The sequence below is a fragment of the Semicossyphus pulcher genome, unplaced genomic scaffold, assembly GCF_022749685.1.
Source record: "Semicossyphus pulcher isolate SPU_LCO1_2020_fin unplaced genomic scaffold, fSemPul1.0.p SCAF_10, whole genome shotgun sequence".
In the NCBI taxonomy this organism is placed as follows: Eukaryota; Metazoa; Chordata; class Actinopteri; order Labriformes; family Labridae; genus Semicossyphus; species Semicossyphus pulcher.
Window position 1 is genome coordinate 9,318,336 of NW_027211604.1, and position 22,235 is coordinate 9,340,570.

Below are 22,235 nucleotides of genomic sequence, written 5' to 3' on the forward strand. Positions count from 1 at the left end.
TGGTTTATAGTGACACCAGAATTATAAATAGTTGAAAGAATGTGGCAGTGTGATTTCTAGTATACTAACAACATGCCCTAGTGGTAGGAAGGGAGAAGCACAGAGACTTTTCCTCCCCCGCTTTAAGACCTATTAAGACCTCCAGAGATTGAGAAAAAGAGTGAGAGGTTTTCTCCATCTGGGTAACATTATTCAGATTCCTCAGTCTTGGATATTTGATGATGCTGGCAAAGGAAAGAGGGTGAGGCGGGGACTCAGAGGGAGGGAAAATAAGGGTGAGAGTTTAGATGTGGGCAGGGAAACCAGAGGAGGGCGCTGTTCTCCCACAGAGACGATGTGGCCTTGACAGCACTCCCAAAAAATGCTTCGAAAGGGAGGGAGCGAAAGAAGTGAAGAACCTGATGGTTAATGTATGCTGCACATTTTTATCTTTCATTATTATGATGGTGGAATTCAAATACTTGCAGAGTGATATAACGGTGATGGTGAAAGTTATTTCATCAACAGTGGAAGCCAGGAGACAGGCAGTCTTGGTGGTGAAACCGTAACTCACATCCCATGTGAATCTGTCTGAGCTTGCGGGAGAAAAGGGAGGGAGCAAACTAAACAGGGAGGGCAGCAAAGAAAGAATGTTCTGAGATCTCATCATGTGATTTCTGTTTTTTTTCTCTTTTTATATCGCTGCACACTGATTACATGTTTGTAGTTTGGGTCTCTTACCAAATTTTTCCAAGCCCTCTGTGCTCTTACTCTCTCTCTCTTTTCATTTGCAGGATCCAACAGCCGACTTTCCCTCTACTTTTTTTCTGTCCAGCTGCGTGACGTGTGAGTGGAGTTCCTGCCCTTGTTTTGTGCAGTTTAGTCAGGGAGGAAGGAGAGGGACTCACGGAGAGGCGGACATTTACTTGAGCAGTCGAAGGGAGGATGAATTGAAGGTATAAACAAAAGTGTTTTGGCCTGAGCGCGTATGTTCTGTCCTCACAGGGGGGGAGCCAGACGAAGAGGAGGAAAGTCGCGGAGAAGCTGAGAGAGTGTGAGAAAGTGACTGACGTGAGGGGGTGAAAAGAGGATAAGTTTCCTAATTCTGCCGCCCAAAGGCAAAAGGTGGATGAGACATTACGATTGAGGAGTCTGCCTGACACGGGAGGAGGAGCACCAGCCTGGGGGGGACCACCAGTTCAGCCTACTTCTAGCAACAACAGGAAAGGATGAGGTACCAAGGCAGGGTAAGATCCTGACCACCACCATGCTTGCTCCTTGTTGTGTTTACATGTTTAGTGCTGCACACTGGCTGCATTTATTCGATGCATGTGTGTGCATTATCTGTGTGTGCATTATCGAGATCCAATCCACCAATGCACTGTTTTAAATCATGAAGGGAAAAGCCGAACAGAACAATGAGTCACTTGAGATTTGGTTTGTGCCTTTGTATGAGTCAGTGTGTATTTTGGGTTTTATATTAGCTCTACGCAGTCAGTCCAAAAAGCATAGACTTGATATTTTTCCACCATATCCATTACTGGCACATCAGTGGTAGAGAGCCAGCTGTGGTACTAGAGCAGCTCGCCCTGGGACAGAGTGGTGGGTCATACCTTATAAGGAAGACAATCCGAATGTAGTCAGCCCAGCACGGCTTAGTCATGGGGCCTGGAGCCAAGTCCCACTCTGTGGTTAGAGTCCTCTCTGGATGTCACTGCTGCTGCACCTACAAACCTGCAGATATCACTGAAGCGCCCTAATTCTCAGATTTAAATCCCCCATGAAGCACTCAGGCACTCCTTTGAGCCTGTCAGTCAGATCTGCTGCAACAACCAAGCCTCAGGTCAGTTCACTGACAACAAAGCTGCAAGGATTACAGTGTATTGTGGTAATATCTCCATCCAAACATGAAGCCCTGGAGCTATCACCGCCACAGAGTCTCCAGAAAGATGACTCATATCCTCTAACACAGCCGTGGGTCTGTTTTAAATTTTGGAAAAGTTTTAAATGGACAGTGATTTTTTTCCCTTCATGTTATGGTAATAGAATTCCTAGTAGAAAAATAATGACTGTAACTCATGACTGCGGAGAACACTGAAAACACTGTGTTTTTTATTATTTTTGTGTTGCTGGGGAAGTCTGATGTGTCAGAGCACATTCAGTGCTGACCAAGTGAGCATAATAAGGTTATTGCACTAATTTGAATGTTGATGGACACTGCATAGATACCGTCAGCACAACAGCTACTGTACATCTTTATATCATCAAAGATGCACATAAAAGATCTGTAGAAGATGGAATGAAAGTTTCACGCCAAAAGAGTCAGAGCCAGGTGGTGCTGGTCAGTGTCAGCAACCATGAAAGGTTGATGTGTATGCTGAACACAGGGAGGCATTTTCTAAATAATTCAAGTTACTAGATGAAGAGAGAGCCTTGCTGTGTAAACCATAGTTTTTCATAGTTGGTAAACTGCCCCCTGGCCACATTTATAGCATTGTTTTTGCAATGCACTGCTTATTTCTGCACTACATCCTACGAGGTGTCACGACTGAAAATCAAGCAACAACCCCATATCCTTAGTGTCGGGTATAAGAGCACGCACAGCTACACACAAGAACTGAAGCATTTAGTGGCATCCACTGAACTGCCCTGAACGTGACCCTCACATTCCTTCGCTGTATCCTTTGGAAAATCTGACTGCGGACTGTAATTACTGTCTGTGGGAAGCCCACCTGCAGGAGTGGGAGAACAATGATCCAAGGTGAAGCAGAGAGGAGGGGCTGCAGTGGAAGCGTCCAGCGACTTTCCTCTGCTCCAGCTTCTTGGCTATCTTCCACTGTTGTCCTTTTGTTTTTTCAAGCGTGTTCCTGCATCCAGCGTTCAGAGATAATGACCTTTTACCAGCATTAAACGGCCAAATGAGACCCTTGAGAGGCTCCTGCATTCAAGAACAACAGAAGTCCTGTGGAAGTCTAACCCCTTTGTTCCACTTTCTGCCTGTTTTTTTATGAATGCAAGAAAGAAAAAACGCAGCAGGACTTCTCTCATAAATGAATGTTTGATGCTGCAGATAGAGCACAGCTGGATTGGCAGGGGTGCAGGGCATTGATTACACACTCAGTAATGTGCTTTATCATGAGGTAGTATTGACTCCTGACGTTTTTATATCTCTTGTGTGTATTATATTGCTTCAGGGCATATCTGAGTATTTCACTCAGCAGGCTGTTAATTATTTCCCGTCTGCACGTTCACACTGGGGTTTACATGTACACACACTTTTGGTTAATCCTGTCTGGTGATATAGAGCTCTGTGTACTGTGCATACAACATATTACACTATCTCACTATCGCATAAGAAAGGAGTAGGTCCTCTCTGTTTATCATTTGGATTCCTCAAATGTCTTTATTGTTTAATGTTGGCACGGCCTGGCCGAACTGTCCTTACTTTGTGTGTTCACAGAGTGTTGCTGATGTGGTCAGTAAGTCTCATGGCATTTGCCCTCATATTCCTGAACTACATGTTGTCTCCCCTCATAAATGGATTCTCTCTTGTGTCAGATTATGTTCTAATTGTTGTGATTATTGCAGCACTGAGCACCAGATTTTAATTCTTTTAAAAGAGGGTGAATGTATTGTGTATCAGTTGAATTAGAAATAGGCCTTTTGTGCCCCCTGCCTGTCAAGAGTGTAATTACATCCATCTGAAGCCTTGTGTCAGTCAGGACAGAAACCTTAGATGTCAGGTGATAACATCTGTACCTCTCTGTAATGTTCCTCTTTCTCTCTCTTCCCACAGGAGGTGGATGTAGAAGGGAGAGTGCGCCTGGTGATGGAGAGCGCCCTGACCGCCCGGGACAGGGTGGGGGTGCAGGACTTTGTCTTGCTGGAGAACTACAACAGTGAGGCGGCGTTCATAGAGAACCTACGGAGACGCTTCAGAGAAAACCTCATCTATGTAATACAGACAGTTTGTTCTTCACATGTCCCCAAACATTTCAGCTGGTGTGGTGAAACATATTTGAATGTGTTCTAATGTTTTGGCTCAGACGTATATTGGCTCGGTGCTGGTGTCGGTGAACCCTTACAAAGAGCTGGAGATTTACTCCAAGGCGCAGATGGAGCGCTACAGAGGGGTCAGCTTCTATGAGATATCGCCTCACATGTGAGTCACTTCATGCTTCTCGAACATCAGAACTCCTCTCACGTGAACCCACTCTCAATGATCGCATGGCATTTTGAGAACCAGGGCCGTGCACAGACATTTTGGGGGGGCAGGGGCTCAAGCAAAAAAAAGAGCAACATGCACTAATTCCCACCCTGATGTTGTCACACTGTATCCATAATCACACATTATGTTGATAACATGGGAACTGTTTATATTCTAACTGAACCACATTATTCCACGAAGAAACCACAGATTTGTAACGTTTTCATGAAAGTTGCATATTTGTAAGTTGCCCTGCATGACGGAGAAACCGTTGTTTTAATAATTATACTAACTTGATTGCTAGTGAGTACAGACTACAGAGGCTAATAATGAGGAAATTACAGCCAAGTCCTACTGACCTACTTTTTTCGACTCTGGGGGCACAAGGGCAGGGCCTCAAGCCCCCCATTGGGTCCTATCTGTGCACGTGCCTGTTTAGAACCATTTATTACTAAAGTGGTTCTCTGAGATTAAATAGGATTTATTGAGGCATCCATTGATAGCCTCAACACAGGCTATCTAGAGCTTGATATTTATACAAAACAACATTGCATAAATTATGAGCTAACTACCGATAATTTTAATGAGTTAATCTTCCAATTTCCAATCCACTAACTGTTTCAGATTTACAGTCACTAAAATGAGGAACATGTAACTCACGCATGATTGAGATGTTGTGTTTTGACTTTGCCAAATATTTTATGAATTTATCATCACCAAAAAAAAAAGCTTTGCCTGCTTTATGTGTCCCGTCAAACTGTCTACTTTAATGAACTAGTTACAGATCAACTCTGTCAGAACAGAGCAAATATTCCACCACTGTGTTTTACCTGTATTTGATTAAAAACTGAAGATGCCCTTGTGTCGTCCCTCAGCTACGCTTTGTCAGACAACACTTACCGAGCCATGCGGACCGAGAGGAAGGACCAGTGTATTCTCATATCAGGTGAGAGTGGAGCAGGTAAAACAGAAGCCTCCAAGAAGATCCTCCTCTACTACGCTGTCACCTGCCCCACTAATGACCACATGGCGGCTCTTGGAGACCGCCTGCTGCAGTCTAACCCTGTTCTGGAGGTTTGTAACCCTTGACATTTAAAGCTTAGTAACTGTCGCAATTAAAAGCATAGTGGCTTTTTGTTTTACACACACAGTTTATGATATCATCTGCTTAATTGTTTGATTTTGTTGCTCTATTGTTGTTTTTAATTTCACTTCCTCCCTCTAAGTTCCTGTCTCCCTTGCTTTGTGAAGGCTTTTGGAAACGCCAAAACACTGAGGAACGACAACTCCAGCCGCTTTGGAAAATACATGGATGTCCAGTTTGACTTCAGGGTAAACACCCCCTCCTGGGCTTTATCATTCTTCATACAACAAACTGATAACAGCAGTCATCTCAGTACTTTTGTTGAAACATTCAAACCACCAGAGTGTTAAACCTGCTTTTAACAGTTGCTGCTTGCACCGGTCTCTTTCCCTGTAACTTCTCCTAGGGTACACCAATGGGCGGTCACATCCTCAACTACCTGCTGGAGAAATCTCGTGTTGTGCACCAGAACCAAGGCGAGAGGAACTTCCACATCTTCTATCAGCTTCTGGATGGAGGTGACGATGACCTGCTTAAAACACTGGACCTGGAGAGAAACCCTCAGAGCTACGAATATCTGGTAAAGGTGTGTGTGGCAGAATTCCAATGAATTAATTGTATTTAAACCAACCGGGAAATAATAAAACCATCGGTTGTGTAATATTTCATGTTTTGTTTAGGGCAACTGTCCCAGACTCAGCTCCGTCAGTGACAAGAACAATTGGAATGTTGTGATGAAAGCCCTGTCTGTTATTGGTTTCACTGAAGAGGAAGTGCAGGTCGGTATAGAATGAGTGCATGTTCTCTGGTTTATCAAATACGCCACATTGAAGTTGAATTAGCAGATGGTTCACCAATGAAGTAGTTGTTGTTAACTGTGCTTCCTGTGTCGGACCCCAGAGATTGATGAACATCATCGCCAGTGTTCTCCACCTGGGTAACACTCAGTTTGGGGAAGGGGAGGAAGGAGAAACTTATATCACCACTGAGACTAAGCTGAACCATCTTGCAAAGGTCAGAACCGTCTCAGTAGTATTATTCGATACGCACAAATACTTTAAAAAGCTGTAGCTGAGCGCAGATGTGTTGTTGTTTTCCAGCTGCTGGGTGTTGATGGCTCAGCCCTCGGGGAGGCACTCACACACAAGAAACTCACTGCCAAAGGAGAGGAGGTGACGACCTCGGTGTCCTTGCTCGTCATGTTTTCAGTTGCAATTTCACAATTTTCTGTCTACTTTTGTTTTTTTGTTACAGATGGTCAGCCCTTTAAATTTTGAGCAGGCAGTGTCAGCCCGGGATGCCTTAGCCAAGACTGTGTATGGTCGGACCTTCACTTGGCTGGTGGAGAAGATCAACCAGTCTCTGGCTCTGAAGGTGTAGCAACACTTTCTGTAACAACGTAAAGACTCAAAGTGCTGCTGTGTTTTACCACTGATTACATGCTCTGTACTTAAAGGTATAATAAGGAGGATGTTTTGTCAACAACACATTCAAACTGGGCCCCTCCTCCTGGGCTCTTCTTCACCAGAAACTCTCACATTCTCGTGCCAGAACACAGCCACCGCGCCAAGCTAACACCAACAGCATCACAATTACCTTTCCGCTAGCATGCTAACCACCGGTTACCCTTGCGCTAGCCAGTTAGCTTGTCCTACCCGGTTTCAGGCACCTACCTGTCCAATAGAAAGAAGGCCAACTCTGCATCGCTCTTTCGCCATGTTCGACGGTCTGAATGGGGCCCAGTTGCTAATTTGAACCACTCCCACACTAACCTATGCGCTGTGATTGGCTCAGGGAACCACAACAGCATCCCTCCTGAAAACTTCCTGTGCAAAACAAACAACAGAATAGATGCAGAGGGAAGGGGGTCACACGGGGGTCGGCACACACACTCACAAACACACATGTATAGAGGCCCATAAGTGATGATTTATATTATATTATATTTTTAAAAGTCTATCTTTCATTTTTCTAGGAAAATCATACTTATTATACCTTTAATATGTTTTACAGGATGAAATCTACCACAGCAGTAAGGGCTCCTCAGTAATTGGGCTTCTAGACATCTATGGATTCGAGGTCCTGCTGCACAACAGGTATGAGTTGCATCTTCCTTTGCTCCTAAGCGCTGTCTGTAATGCAGCTTTCACACATAACTCCAGACTGCACTGACCTCCTTTCCCTTGTATTCGTGCCCAAAGTTTTGAGCAGTTCTGCATCAACTACTGCAATGAGAAGCTCCAGCAGCTGTTCATTGAGCTCACCCTGAGATCTGAGCAGGAGGAGTACGAGACAGAGGGCATTGCTGTGAGTAGTCAAATCAGTTAGATTAGTTAGATACATGTATCGAGATTAAAACGTCTACGCTAACACAACATCGCTCACCAAATGTTTCCGTCTAATTTCAGTGGGAGACGGTGCAATACTTTGACAACAAGATCATATGTGACCTGATAGAGGAGAAGCACAAAGGCATCATCTCCATTCTGGTGTGCACGACATCTCTTTATATGATGCGGTTTAAAACTCTGCCACTGTAGGTGAAGTGAAACTGTTCCTGTTCTTTCAGGTTGAGGAGTGTCTGAGGCCTGGAGAGACCTGCGACGTCTCCTTTTTAGAGAAATTAGAAGACACACTGGGAGGCCATCCACATTTTGTCACGTATGCACCATCTTATATCAGATATTATTTTGACATGCTCTTCAAACTACAGCTTCTTAAATCTCCATGTGTGTTTTTTAGGCACAAGCTGGCAAATGGAAAAACTCGCAGGGTAATGAGCCGGGAGGAGTTCAGGCTGCTGCATTATGCTGGAGAGGTCAACTACAATGTAAACGGTGAGCTATAATTCATGCAATGATCAATCTGTTGACTTTTTTATTGATTTGTTTATTCTCTTGTAAGAGGAGGTTTATTTTCGATCATGACCCACGACCCGCTGATTCCTCAATGACAACAACAGTGCTTTTGTTTGTCTTACTCAGGTTTTCTTGAGAAGAACAATAAATGGCTGAACAGGAACCTGAAAGAGGTGAGTGTAATGAAAGAGCCTCACCGCAGCCTTTAAAAACAGCTGTGCCAACTCTTACCAATGCTTATGAAAAGCACGAGGGTGGTGTTTGTGCCGTGTTGACATGTGGTCTTGTGGTTTGGTCTCTGGTAGGTCATGTGCCAGTCAGACAACCAGATCCTGAGGCAGTGCTTCCGCAGAGAGGAAGTGATTGACCAGAAACGCCCAGAGATGGTGAGTCTCTCTCTCTCTCTCTCTCTCTCTCTCTCTCCTTGTCATCACTTTTAGATGTAATTTTAAATCAAACAGAAGTGTTATAAACACAGAGAATTTACAGGGAATTTCCAAAGGTCACAACATGTTTTTGGCTGATCGCCGGGGTCAGCCCTACACATGGATCTGTATGTGACTGACTGAGTAACTGAGTGAGTGAGTGACGGTACTTTCACAGCCCTAGAGAGAGAGAGTTGCGACATCGCAATGATCATGGAGCATATTGGACCTCCATTGATGCAACTCTCTGTCTATACGGCTCTGGATACTTTGTTCGGGGAGTAGGCGGGGCTGCTCCTCCGCTGCTTGTCCGCTGTCCTCACCTACGTCCGCAGCGCACACCTGCTTTCATACATGTTGTCATCGGCCTCATAAGGACAGTCCTTATAACACATTGCCCCCAAAAGCGCACATTGGCCTGATGCGGACAGCCACATACTAGGTTTTGACCTCGTCTTGTTCTTTGTCCTCTAGGCTGCCATCCAGTTTAAAAACAGCCTGATGAAACTGAAGGAGATCCTCATGTCTAAAGAGCCGTCCTACGTCCGCTGTATCAAACCCAATGATGCCAAGCAGCCAGGTACAATGTTACATCTTGAAATGTTTTTGTAAACTTTTTATTGGAATTCTCAAATTAAAGGTGTTTTTGAAATAATGTTACAACCTCACGACTTAATTAAAATCGATTCTACTCTGTTCCCTTTTGGGGGGCTAATGCTACTGTTAATAAAACTCAACAGTTCCCGTAGTAGTTTAATAATAAATGCCTTTTAGATTTGCATCAGAAGAAATTAAAACAAGGGCACTGATCAGGAAAGAAGATGGTCTATCCCCAAAATATAAAAGGATATATATAAAAGTTCTAAGTAAAGGGAGGTCTCTAATAATGTGTATAGAATAAATGAAGTCCTGTGAATTCGATCTCTCCGTGCAGGGAGGTTTGATGAAGTCCTGGTCCGACATCAGGTGAAGTACCTGGGCCTGATGGAAAACCTGAGGGTCCGGAGAGCTGGCTTTGCCTATCGCCGTCGCTTTGAGGCCTTCCTGCAGAGGTGACAGACCTCCCCTGAATGCCTCAGTGACTTTTCATTCCGTGTACTTCATTCAGCCTTCTGTCATTATAATTATGTACCAATGATCTTAGGTATAAGCCCCTGTGTCCTGAGACGTGGCCCAATTGGCACGGCAGACTCGCTGATGGTGTCTCGACGCTGGTCAACCACCTGGGCTACAAAGCAGAAGAGTACAAGCTGGGCAGGTAATGTGTGGTTAAATAGAGAGTTAGATAAATGTGTGTAAAACAGATAATGTGGCCATACTTTGTAAGACATTTTCATCAAATGTCAATGTACCTCAGTGGTGATCACACATTTTTTGGACTGATTTTTACAGGTCGAAAATCTTCATCCGCTTCCCGAAAACTCTCTTCACTACTGAGGATGCACTTGAAGCAAAAAAGCCAGACATAGGTGAGTAACAGTGGTAGGGATGTTTAATCGGCAAGTAATCAGCACCAAAGTTGTAAAAAGGCACCCACGCAAGATCTAACCTACATCTGTACACTGATTTGTAACTTTTCACTGCTACCGTAGACCTTCATCAGGCAGAAATCTAGACATAAAATGTCGCAATGTGAGTTATAAAGTGAGCAATTGCAACGTATTAAACAAATGACTCCATATCAAATATTACCTTTGGACAAATCCAACCCCGGACTTCGGATAAGTTCCTAAGCCAGAGCACAAATCCACCTTAACTCTCTTTTCTATGTCGTGTTCAGCTTTGACCCTGCAGACATCATGGAGAGGCTACAGGGAGAGAGCCAAGTACCAGCGCATCAGGAAAGCAGGTCAGAGCACCTCCCACTTTTGATTCTCTCACAGTTTTAGCTGAATCTTAATTCAGCTTTTAAAACTAACTTTAGTTTAAATTACTTTTCAGGTGGGGTTTTCCTTTCATTTTCACTTCTCTTGCACATGGCCAGAAATAATAATACTTGAATAATAATACTTCTGGATAGCCATCAAAGTTTTGATAGAAGGGCCCACATGTTTCTCACTACTACTATGTGTTTTAGTGTAAATACCTGGGTAGATTTAATTTAAATGTTCTTATATATAAGATGACTTCTGTTTCAGTATGCTATACTAGTCTTGGGATGTTCTTTGTCTTAGTATAAAAGCCTTGTGTGGTAAATATATATATGTATGTTTATGTATTTATAGTGATAGTGATCCAGTCAGCGTGGCGAGGGATGAAAGCACGCAGGAGGGCTAAGAGGCGCCGACAGGCGGCTGACTTAATCCGCAGGTGCTTCACTGATACTGAGGAGCTATTTGTCTCTAATTTTTTCAAATGTGTTTTGTACAATATAATATTTGCATGCAGTAGAAACTTCTTAACTTTTATGTGTCTTCTTGTCAGGTTCATAAAAGGCTTCATCTACCGGCATGAGGAATACGGTCCTGAGAACGACTATTTCCTGGATCACGTCCGCTGCTCGTTCCTCAAAAACCTGAGTAAAAACCTGCCCAAGAACGTTTTAGACAAAAACTGGCCGACATCTTCTCCCTTACTCGTTGAGGTACGTACATCCTCTACACACAGACCCTGACTGATACAGTACATACAGATGTACAAGTACAAATGTATAAGTACAACTTGAACCTGTAGAGTTATTAATGCACATTCTGCTTTGTCTGTCACACTTTGCCTTACAGGCCTCTGAGCACCTGAGGAGGCTGCACATGAGAAACATGGTCGTGAAGTACTGCAGGAGGGTCCAGCCCGAATGGAAGAAACAGGTACACCGTTACTTTCGTAAAAAAAAACATGAATGTGCTAATTTTTGTCTTACATGATGTTTTTTTCTTTGCTTTAGATGATGCAGAAAGTTACCGCAAGTGAGATCTTCAAGGACCAGAAAGACAGCTACCCGGCGAGTGTTGGAAGGCTGTTTTTGGACTCCAGGCTAGGTACGTGTTGATACATGCATCCATTACCTCTGTACATACCTAACACCATGCAGGAGATGTAACAAAAGCACACAGAATTTACAGAGAATTTCCCATTGCCGCACACAGAACGTGAGCAAATCAACCTGAAAGTCGTCCAGACCCTCGGCAATGACAAAGTGCAGGTGGGGTGGAATTTTTTATTTCTTTGTGATAGCGAAAACAAAAGTGCTTCTCAGCCACCTAACAGCAACATCTCCCAACTCTTTCCTCTCAGTACGGTGTTTCGGTCATAAAGCATGACAGGAGGGGCTACAAGCCTCGCCCTCGCCAGCTGCTGCTCACAAACACCTTCGCTGTGCTGGTGGACAGGACCAAGATCAAACAGAGGATCGACTATGCAGCTCTAAGAGGTGAAAACCAGCATTGGTATAAACATGTCATGTTAAGATATTAGATAATGTCCTTCAATCCACCATCACTGATGAGCTCATATATTTCCTTTTGGTTTTTTTATTGTGAAGGAGCTTTTGCAATTGGGACAGTGTTTAAATGACGTCCACTCTTGTTTGACCTTCGTCAGTCATAATACCTCCATTACTTTACCTTCTCTGTGCACTCATATCCATGACAACCAGGCTGTGTTTGTTTCTAATGCTTTTGCCATCTAATCTTTCTGCAGAAGAAATTGCCTCTTAAAAAAGATGATTGTCACTGAGAGATCGACCATTTGAGCAAAGTCACATAGTTTTTACTGACCAAAGAAAATGGCTAAAAAGTAATTTGTTGTGGTTGTGTTCTTTAGTTCAGTGAGTCCAAACTAAGTTTGTGTCTTCAAACAGGAATCTCTGTGAGCTCTCTCAGCGATGGGATGTTTGTTCTGCACATGCCCAATGAGGACAAAAAGCAGAAGGTGCAGTAACACACAGCAGTCATGACTTGAAACCGGTTCACAACAATGCGACCACTCTTAATGCAGTTGTGTCTCCTTCAGGGCGATGTGGTGCTGCACTGTAATCATGTGATCGAGCTGGTGACAAAACTGTCCATGATGGCCTGCAAGGTGAACTACGTCAACGTCAGCCCGGGCAGGTGAGTCCTGTCTCAATGCTTCTTTAAGGTGGTTGTTGTATGCATTCCCAGCTATACTCACTTCCCTGTCCTGTCTGTCTTTCTGACCTCTGTGTGACATGCAGCATTCGATTTGCTGTTTCTCGAGGCAAAGAAGGAATCATTGATTTTGTGCGGGGTTCAGAGCTAAAGGTGACCAAAGGCAAGCGGGGACATCTGCTAGTGGTGAGTCAGTGCCTGCTCTTGTGTCATGTGTGGCGCCTAAAAGGAGGAGGGGGGTTTTTCTAATTCTTCTAATTCTAAACATTCAGGCAGCTGACTTTTTTAAATGTGATTTGACTCTGCAGACTGCCCCTCGGATCAACACCACATGAAGAAACCCGAAAACAGCAACCAGGCAATGAGTAATCCTTTTAGCTAACAGGAGGAGCTAACTTTATTTGTTAGTTTGTAGCCGACAGAATGATACCACAAGCACACATAACTCACTAAACAGAAGGAAGATGCCTCATTAAGTCATGTCCATCCTAATTATAACAAGAAAGCCTTCAATGCTGCAATCATTACTGCTATTGTTTTTTAACACAAGGAAAATCATAACATGAAGTCGCCACTGTTTCAAATGCTTCATCTCTTTATTGTCAGTCATACAAATATATTTAAATATATCAAATATAAAAAGTCTTATACTGTAAACCACTTTATCTCTGTATTGTAAGAGAAATAAAACAAACCACTTTGAAATAAATACAAGTTAATAAATATTAATAAATAAGCAAAGATGTCTTGGGAAAGTCCTGAAGATTGAGGGTGTGGGGGAATAACCAGATGTTGGGAAGTGTTCTGACTGCTCTGGGTGCTTATTGCTGACTTACAGTTAAGAGCTAAGACAGAAACTTTCTTGGGAAATACCCATGAAAACCCTTAAATATACAGTAAAACATCTTGTAAAAATGGCTTAAACAATAGCTACAACTAAAGCACTGAACCTTTAACAACTATTCCAATTTGTCTGTTAGGGGCTGAACGCCACTTCAGCCTTTTTTTTTCTATGTTTGTGTGTGTCGTCAAGGTTCCCTTATTCAAGATCGTTTCTCAGTGCTGAGTCATCAGTGTTTTTGAAGCCAGGAGGAGGAAGTCTCTTGCCAGCTTGGTGAGGTAAAGGTCTAGATCCCTCAGAATGATGTAACCCTCCACTAGGCTGTCCCACGTTTTGGCCGTGGTGTCTGGGACTAACTGCGGAGGAGAGGTGGGCTTCCTCCAGGAGCTCCGCATGTTACTCATCTGAAGGAGAAAGCAAAACAGTTTTGATCAGACCTTGGTGTCACTTCCTCAGAAGGCTGTGCGTGGGTGAAAAAGGGGAGATTATAAAGGGTACATATTACAGTAAGAACTCTGTGGATACCTGACTGCTGACTTGGTTCATCAGGTCCCTCAGGTCCAGCTGAACGTTCCTGATGCTCTCAGGTAAAGAGGTGGGGGCCGTCTGCCCCGCCAGCTGCTCTCTCTCCTCTCTCTCCAGCTGTTTTCTCTTCCTCTCCAGCATATTCGAGTAGGCCTGCATGTCCCAGAAAGCAGCATGCAGCCGTTCCCAGTCCTGAACACACAACAAGAGACAGCCACGTGATTACGTAATCAAAATATTGCACAACCCCCCTTTCTAAGCTTGAGGTCATAAAAGGGGAAGTCCACTCAAAATTTTACACATTTTACATTCTGCAAGAGCAGAACTTCTGCAGATAACATCATGTTCATTTTTGTTTCCATTATGTAAGAAAACAAATCATGAAACATTGGTTGAAATTCTCAGAAAATTTTGAGATGTATTTGGCAGAAAGTTATTTCTGTGGGTTTGTTTTGCAACACTGAAACAGGAACTAACCGTCAGATTTAGCCAGCTGTAGAAGTCTGTGGAAAGTATTGGCATGTCCTTCAACTGCAGGCTTCTGTCCACGTGTTTGTTCCCCAAATGTTCCTCCCTCTAAGAAAGTAAACAAAAACCATTAAAAAAATGTAGTTAGGGACAGATAATACTGAATGTGCACACAGTGAGGAAAGCAGGATGTCCTCAGTACTCACATATTTCTTCTGCAGCTGCTGGACTCGGGTTCGGGTGAACCTCGTGAGACGAAAGGAGTCGTTGTATTTGTTCCTCTGGCGGACTGGAGATGGAGCAAGGGACTCCACGAGGGTCAGAGTGAAGCACAGGAGGAGGAGAGCCTGACGCATGACAGTCATCTGAAACAGACACAAGACCATGTTACACATCATGCCTTCTTCAAATCAGCTGATTTCCAGCTGATGTCTCTTCTTTGTACAGCTCTGTATAAAAAACAGAACTACAGTATGATCCAGGACAATCCACAGAGTTCCTGTTAACGATTCAGATTCCTTAAAATAAAACTTAACTGTCAACTTATCATCTGAAAGGAAATCCACCCAACCACACACTCGCGGCATCCCCACACATGCTTATGTTATTCAGTAGCACTACAGTTGCTCTGGTTGCACATACATGGAAACAGAAGAGTCTTAATTCCTCTTAATGGTTTCATGGTGGAAGGAAGCGTCTACAGTATTGACTTTGTTGCCTTGCACCAAAAATATCTGTGCAAGGTTCTGAATCCTGAATCACCAGACTACAGATGATGGTTTTTTCTCACACACCAAAACAATGCACAAATTTTGCAGGCGACCAAAAAGAACAATCAGTGTTCCCCTTAAATTGTGTTACATTTGTCTTTTCTTCCAGGTTCCTCGTCAAGCTAAAATCTCCCTTTACATTATGGTCATTTTTCAGTTCCATCATGTGCTGTTTGTGGTTCAGAGTGCTCTCAAAAGAAGCTCTCAGTCCAGAAAAATGACCAGAACTCGACTATGAGACATCAGGAAACGTACAGAAACACTGCGGCTGTTTGGCAAAGCTTTACATGAAGTTTTGGGGAACAGTAAGTATGTCCAAGAAATCAAAGTCAAATGTTTCCTACAAATCTTCCATGTAAATGCGCTGCTATGAAAACACTGTGCACTCTCTAAAACTGCCTGCTATGGTTTTATAACACATGGTGACGCAATACATGATAACAGAAATAAAATCGTATTTAGCAAACAGACTTAATTATTCAGTTATGTTATACCAGCAAATACTCAAACTCATATCTAGAGTATCTCTTATTTTGAAGACGGTCTTACCTTGGAGGAGCAGTGAACTCAGTGAGCAGTGCCTAAGATACCTTCATGCTATAGTGAGGCTCATGTACAGTTTATATATTTGTCATGATCTTACTTTCAGTTTCTCACTATTTGGAGTTTTTTCCTCTCTCTCTCTCTCTCTCTCTCTCTCTCTGTTTCGGTGGAGATGATTTAGTCTCAAATATGACTCAAGCAGAAGTGAGTAAGCCGTACCGGGGGAACCTCGGGCAGCTACCTAATCTCGGTCACTGACGTGAGGAGTGATTGTATACAAACAGTATTATTTCAAGTGATGAAAGCCTCATAAGCAGTTTGTTCTCTATATAAGGTATATATATGCAGACAAAGTGGCAGACAAATAAGGAAAGAAAGCATGTAAAATCTCCATTAGGGTTTAATCAACATGCTCATATTACTGCTTACATTTAATGTACTTTTTACGTATGAAATTCTTCAGGACAGTCACAGCATTGTGAATTAATTAGCAATGCCTCATTTACATGAATGAATGTAACAACTTGATTCCTGCTGAGTCTCATCCCATGCTCATTATTAAGAAACTGTGTCAGTGAAAGTGGCAAGCTGTTGAAAACTACTAGGATCTGAAACTCAGTCCTGACTGTGCATCTTGAGGGAATGTTTTAGGAGTCTTGTGATGGTGATGAGACAGTTTCACAGAAAACTAAATGGAGATAAGAAAAACACACAAAAGGCCCCTATCTGTCATTATTCAACATGTCAATTCTGCTGTATTTTACCTTAGTCACCAAACTAGAGGGTGCAGAGCCGTGTCATGTTGTCAGCTTTATAAGGACACTTTAATTAGAGCTTATACCCCGATTCTGATATTTCTTGGGTTTTATTTGTCTGGGACTTGTTTCTAATAATAATGTTTATTTATTTTATTTTATTTTATTGTTTTTGAATGTGAAGAACTTTATCGCTTTTGTGTCGAGAAATTATCTTCAAAATAGGTTAGGTTTAGCTCAGCGGTTAAATAGGCGGCCATATACAGAGGCTATAGTCCTCGATGTGGCGGCCCCGGGTTCAGCTCCCGCTCTCGGCCCTTTGCCGCATGTCATCCCCACTATCTTCCCCTGTTTCCAACATTATCCACTGTCCTCTCAATAAAGGCATGAAAGGCCAAAAAAATTATCTTTAAAAAAAAAAAGAGAGTGATTGATGATAATAATGGCATTATTTTTGTTATTGTTTGTGTCGTGTGATAAGTGTTTATCTGGTTCTGTGAAAAGACAAAGCAGTATTTCTTCCACAAACGTCATCATACATCTAAAAACTAGAAAGAATAAACCCTGTCAGAACTTCTACATGACAGCACATTTGATTAAATATTTTTGTATATCCTTCAGATACATTTTTTATCCAGTCTGACCCCGCCATGTTTTTGACATACACTCACCGGCCACTTCATTAGGTACACCTGAAAAAATCGAATGCAGTTCAATACAACAGCACTGCCATGGATTCTGCTTTAATGTCGGAAGTGTGTAAATTCAATGATGTTTATAACTGAGGACGTAGTTAAAAGTGGTGTTGTGCTGAACTAAATTGTATTGAGATGTGTCTCTAATTTTTTGTCCTCCTTATTTACATACATGAGGGGGGCCAGAGTATTAGAAACACCTCTGAATATAATGCAGCTCAGTACAGCCCCACCACGCTTATGATCTTGATGCTAAAGTTTCATTGAATTAACACCTCAGCTTAGATAAAAGCCTGTACATTACAGGCAACATAAAAGCAAACCTTATGGCTGAGCTGCTGTATTGGATTACATTAGATTTTTCAGGTGTACCTAATGAAGTGACCGGTGAGTGTATTCTTTAAAGTCAAATTGAAATTCAACTTATTAATCCCTCTAGAGGCAAATGATTTGGAGCAGCTTGTAGGTAAAAGAAAGGAAAACACAGCGACGTACAGACAACAATTGATTATACATAATAGCTAAGAAATGAAATAAAATCTAAAGTATAACTGGGTGCTACTAAGAGTGTGTATTTTTGGTTTCCTCATGGAAAGGGAAATGCCTTCTCTTCCAGAAAAATGCACAACCATGAAGGGCTGGATCTCCTTTTTTTGGCGGTAAATTCCTAAGCAGTGATAGATCCGATGTGTATACTCTGGGAAGTCACCCAACATTACCACTGAGGGATATTCTGCTTAATTAAAACACCGTGAGGATTTCAGCACTCAATTACTGATTAATGAACTAAAAAGAAAGGGGCGTCATGGGCCTGTGTGTTAAAATAAACCTGATTGTGTCAGAATGAGGCCTAAATAGATTACACTTTTCAACTTTTTAAAGCTTACCTTTTAATTAACGTTTGTGTGCAAAAAGAGCCCCCTGAATCAATATGACAAAAGAACATACCTCTTAGTAGTTTAAGATAAAATTACAGAGCGTGTAGGGGAGATTGACACAGCAAAGATAAAGTATTTGCGTAGTTTCCTCTGAGATAATGCAGTCAGTTTCCAAAATCTAAACAAAATTCCTACTCAGTAGAAACCCTAAACAGCTGGCAGTTCCTACCTTTTTGTGGTGTGCCACAGTTTCACTCTGGCATACCATGGCTGAGTTTTGCTTGACAGCAGGAAGTCTAGACGATTTCTTTGTGCTGTACTTTTGCAGACCTGAGCCCACAAGTGTTCAGCAGGATTCAAGATTCACTCTGTCTGTAGACCTGTAAGTGCCATGTAGACCTAATTGTTCTGTGTTAGGTTTATTACTGTCTCATTTCAGTTAACCAACTGTAACCCATAAAACATGTATCACTCAATTCATTTTAGTGACCGACACGTGTTAGCTTCCCTTTATATTGTTATCATGATAAAGTTTTATAAGAGAATATTTAAAGCATATTGAATGTGTTTTATCAAGTTTCTTTTAACATCCAGGCTGGGAAATACCAACTGCATCCCCCATGTACAGGATAAATGTGTTAACATTTACAGTATAGTAGTTTTAAATCATTTTATTTAATTAACTACTGAATATTTTTGCAAAATATGTAAGGTCAAAAAACATCAGAATATTTGGATTTATGCTGGATGAATGTGATTAAAATAATAACTTTCTAGTAGAGTTTAGCCAGATCAAACCCCAGTTGATAAGGGTGTCCCACAAGGAACAATACTAGGCCCCATGATTCTTAATCTAGTTTGCCTTTTGAACGTTGATTGCAATGTACGTTTTTGTATGCAAACGATATCATCTTGTATGCCACAGTAAGCTAGGCCCTTTACAGTCTTCTTCCTTTACAGTCCTTCTTTGTATGACTGATTGTGTTTTTGTGATGTGTATACCATATTTTATTTTCACGTCTCAAATGCAAAAACTTTTTTCTTGGGTTGATAACATGTTGTTTCAAGTATTTTTCATTAGATGTACTTAAAACAGACACTTCTAAAATAAAGACAATCGGTCACATCTAAAGCTGCTTTACATGAGGCAATAAGACCAAACGATGAGTTCGGTCAGTGGGTTATTCACAGTTCATTAACAACCTTACTTCCTCTCAGATAGAGAAAATGCTTAGCTCTCCTCTAACAGTTACAACGTGGTCAGTTTAGGAGGAAGAGGTCCGGAGAGAAAAGGGCTTCCCTTATTTTCACAATCACACACCCCCATCCACACATGATTCCCTTCATACAGTAATGTTAAATTTCCCTTCTGACACACTATTTACTCTCAGTCTGTTTTGTCATGTCTCATTCATTTGTGGTTTTCATGAATTCCTCTTTAGTTTTCTTTTAGTTTTGTTATGCATTTCCTTCCCATTTTGAGACTTCTTCAATGAAACACAATTGAAAACCCAGTTCTCATATCCATCTTATCGTAAATGAAGTGTGTTTTAATCACGTTCAACACTGATATTGTGCTGAGCCACTTTTTGGTATTTCCCTGTACGGATATTTAAAGGGCAATGCTGTCCTTTTAAGAACACAAGTAAAAACAATGATGTATATTTTATTGTTTCTTATTCCAATTCAATCTTTTGTTTTTTAAATGAAAAGTCTATAAAAACATTTAAAATAAAATAATCTAATGCTGATTAGTAATGCAGAAAATAATAGATATTATCAAGGAAAATGTTCAATTCAAAATCCCAACATGTTGTCTGTGTGTGTTAATCAGCTCATAAAATTAAAGTCAGTCGACACACGGTGACCTAATTGCTCTTACAGATGGTTGAAATGATTAGAGTTAACAGTTCTGACTTATATAAACGTATATACAGTATATGGAAGATCTAAAAAGCCTTAAAAAAACTTTTTTTCAAAAAATCACCCAAAAAAAAAAGAAATGTTCAGAAACATCGAAGGGGATTGAATGTACTGCAATTGCACAACAAATACACAGAAATACCACAAAGATTTCTAAATCTAATGTTTTTGCTTTTTACAACTTGGTCCAATAGAATATGTTACAGACCCTGGTAACATTAGGGGTCGTTGCAGGCCACCAGAGATGCAGCCCACGCGAGATAAACCAGACACTGCTGTTTTGAGTTGTTTGCTTGAGATCGCTGAAACAACAGAGATATACTGAAGAACAAAAGACAGCTGCACAAAGTGTAGTTGTGACAACAACACATTTCTGGCTCGTGTGCTTGACCTGGTATAAACCCACCAGGCTTTCTATTTAGTTTGGATCGCTTTAATAATTAAACGGGTGAAAGTGCTTTATGAGGCGGACCTAATTCACTTCTGACTTTATAACTTTATGCTATTGTACAGCTTCATACCCAGGTCTTTAAAATGAGCTATAATTCACTATGGGACCTGATTACTTCTCTTTATTACATAAGTATATTGCATCTTTAAACAAAAAGGGCTGCAGTGTATCACTAAAAACATCAGACAGTTTCCCCCCCCAAAATAACGTAGCTCAACATCTCTTATGCTTGAATGCCATTTGACGATAACAATGCGGTGGCACTGAAGGTCAAAAGACTTTTGACAAGGTCAAAAAATTAACTTCTACGGTTCAATTTATCTGGAGATGGAACAGGCATAGGTTTTTTTATGAGGGAAGGTTCTGTACTATTTTCATTCAGTAGCAAAATAAATCTATTTATGGAGTCAGATGTCACATGGGGGAACCTTTTCCCGTGGTATTCACCTAAGATCTAATCATAAAGCTCTAAAGATCATTAAGATACTCTTAAAAGCTACTGGAGTGGACTTTGATATGTATATTTTTTGGTAGACTCAAAGATTTGTGTAGAACTAGATTTACATTGGTCGAGTATATAATATTGGCAAAGTCAGGTAACCTGGGATGACATGGGGGGCTCTGTATATAAGCCCACATCGTCACAAAAGATAACCCAACAGAATCTTCTCACCAAGATTCAAAGTGAAAGAGAACTCCGGCTGTCATTCTGAATTCATAGAACTGTAGTTACATACGTAACTTTCATTCTATGTCATATTTCCTTAACACCACAGGCAGTGCTTAACACTGGATGACTTTTACCAACATAGTCACAAGGAAAACCATCTCACTGGGATCAAACAGATTCAAGCATGTAAGAGTTAACCTCTTGGGAAAGTATGATGGGTTACGCCAAAGTGCCATCCCTCTGCCTGTCTTTCCATGGCTGCAAGGCAAGGAGGCATTAGCTGGAAACATTGCCTCCACTCGTCACAGAGTTGGTTAGGGCCAACATCTGGCAAACACTACCCTTTGACTGGGAGTTAGACAACTTTTTGCATGATGGACAGTGAAGCCTAGTCTTGTCACGTGACACAGAGGGGTTGTAGTATCCCATTTCTCTAGTTCCTGTGTCGGAGCACAGATCAGCCAGTTGTCTAAAGTAGTGAGGGTTTGCATACCATTGGCTTGCACTGGGGCCAGTGGTGCCCGCATGCACCAGATGGCAGAACCTTGAACTGATAAGCCTTCACACGTGAAGTGCAGGACCTGCCTGAGTGCCTGAACATTTTCGGGATCCAAGACAATAGGCAGTCTGCTCATGCTGAAGACTGAAGTCCGAGTCATCAGAGTTTTCCTGGTTGGTTTTTTGGGTCCCGAGGAGGCAGGTGATGCCCGGAGCTCTGACCCCACTGTGTAAGACGGTAACAATGAAGCGGGCACGGCGGTCACAAGCATAAATACGAAGATGCAAATCACTTAAAAGGAGACCCGAAAACAAGTTTCACTGAAACAATTAACTTACCTGTGCTACATGTCTTGGAGGGTTCTTAGACATCCAGGTCATGGTAATTCTAAGCTTTCCAGTTGGAAAAAAAAGGCAACTGGAGTTTCCAGTGCCTTTTGGACTAAGTTTAGAATTACCTGTGCTAGTTTATCCGTTGTGTAATCAATTTTAAGACCTCATATTTTAAATGAAAGCTACATTTCCTCTGGTGACTTGGCAGGGACGTAGGACTGGGGGGAAAAGGGGGATGGATTCAATTTGGCCTATAGTAATCACGTCA

At 41.9% G+C, this 22,235-nt stretch overlaps 2 protein-coding genes across 3 annotated transcripts; one reads left to right on the forward strand and one right to left on the reverse strand.

Annotated features, from left to right (window-relative positions):
- The first annotated feature begins 391 nt into the window (after positions 1-391).
- On the forward strand, positions 392-13,352 carry LOC138595447 (unconventional myosin-Ic-like). 2 transcript variants are annotated; one of them, XM_069666834.1, is made up of 34 exons: positions 392-410; positions 774-825; positions 985-1,226; positions 3,776-3,934; positions 4,026-4,141; positions 5,062-5,260; positions 5,438-5,518; positions 5,677-5,856; positions 5,951-6,049; positions 6,171-6,284; positions 6,371-6,442; positions 6,525-6,644; positions 7,284-7,366; positions 7,472-7,577; positions 7,679-7,759; positions 7,840-7,931; positions 8,013-8,107; positions 8,255-8,301; positions 8,434-8,514; positions 9,028-9,133; positions 9,488-9,605; positions 9,698-9,811; positions 9,946-10,022; positions 10,334-10,402; positions 10,779-10,863; positions 10,978-11,137; positions 11,274-11,357; positions 11,435-11,528; positions 11,637-11,692; positions 11,785-11,920; positions 12,350-12,420; positions 12,502-12,599; positions 12,704-12,803; positions 12,926-13,352. In XM_069666834.1, exons 3-34 carry the CDS (start codon positions 1,209-1,211, stop codon positions 12,950-12,952), a joined length of 3,138 nt encoding a protein of 1,045 aa, XP_069522935.1. In that variant the 5' UTR covers positions 392-410; positions 774-825; positions 985-1,208; the 3' UTR covers positions 12,953-13,352. The 2 variants fall into 2 exon arrangements, with proteins under 2 accessions (XP_069522935.1, XP_069522937.1); XM_069666836.1 differs by lacking the exons at positions 392-410; positions 774-825 and having other exon boundaries at positions 832-1,226; positions 5,677-5,850.
- Positions 13,210-14,829, reverse strand: LOC138595473 (interleukin-27 subunit alpha). The gene is made up of 4 exons (XM_069666837.1): positions 14,658-14,829; positions 14,461-14,559; positions 13,984-14,175; positions 13,210-13,862 (listed from the first exon to the last, which is right to left on the reverse strand). Exons 1-4 carry the CDS (start codon positions 14,814-14,816, stop codon positions 13,674-13,676), a joined length of 639 nt encoding a protein of 212 aa, XP_069522938.1. The 5' UTR covers positions 14,817-14,829; the 3' UTR covers positions 13,210-13,673.
- Between the last annotated feature and the right edge of the window lie 7,406 nt (positions 14,830-22,235).

Bases quoted from the DNA above. Each gene is read 5' to 3' on its own strand.
- LOC138595447 (XM_069666834.1), top strand. The intron at 8,515-9,027 runs GTGAGTCTCTCT...TTTGTCCTCTAG, and splicing joins ACCAGAAACGCCCAGAGATG to GCTGCCATCCAGTTTAAAAA. The intron at 9,606-9,697 runs GTGACAGACCTC...CAATGATCTTAG, and splicing joins TTTGAGGCCTTCCTGCAGAG to GTATAAGCCCCTGTGTCCTG.
- LOC138595473 (XM_069666837.1), bottom strand. From the start codon at position 14,816: ATGACTGTCATGCGTCAGGCTCTCCTCCTCCTGTGCTTCACTCTGACC. The intron at 14,176-14,460 runs GTTAGTTCCTGT...TTGTGTGTTCAG, and splicing joins ACAGCTGGCTAAATCTGACG to GACTGGGAACGGCTGCATGC. The intron at 13,863-13,983 runs GTATCCACAGAG...TTTCTCCTTCAG, and splicing joins TGAACCAAGTCAGCAGTCAG to ATGAGTAACATGCGGAGCTC.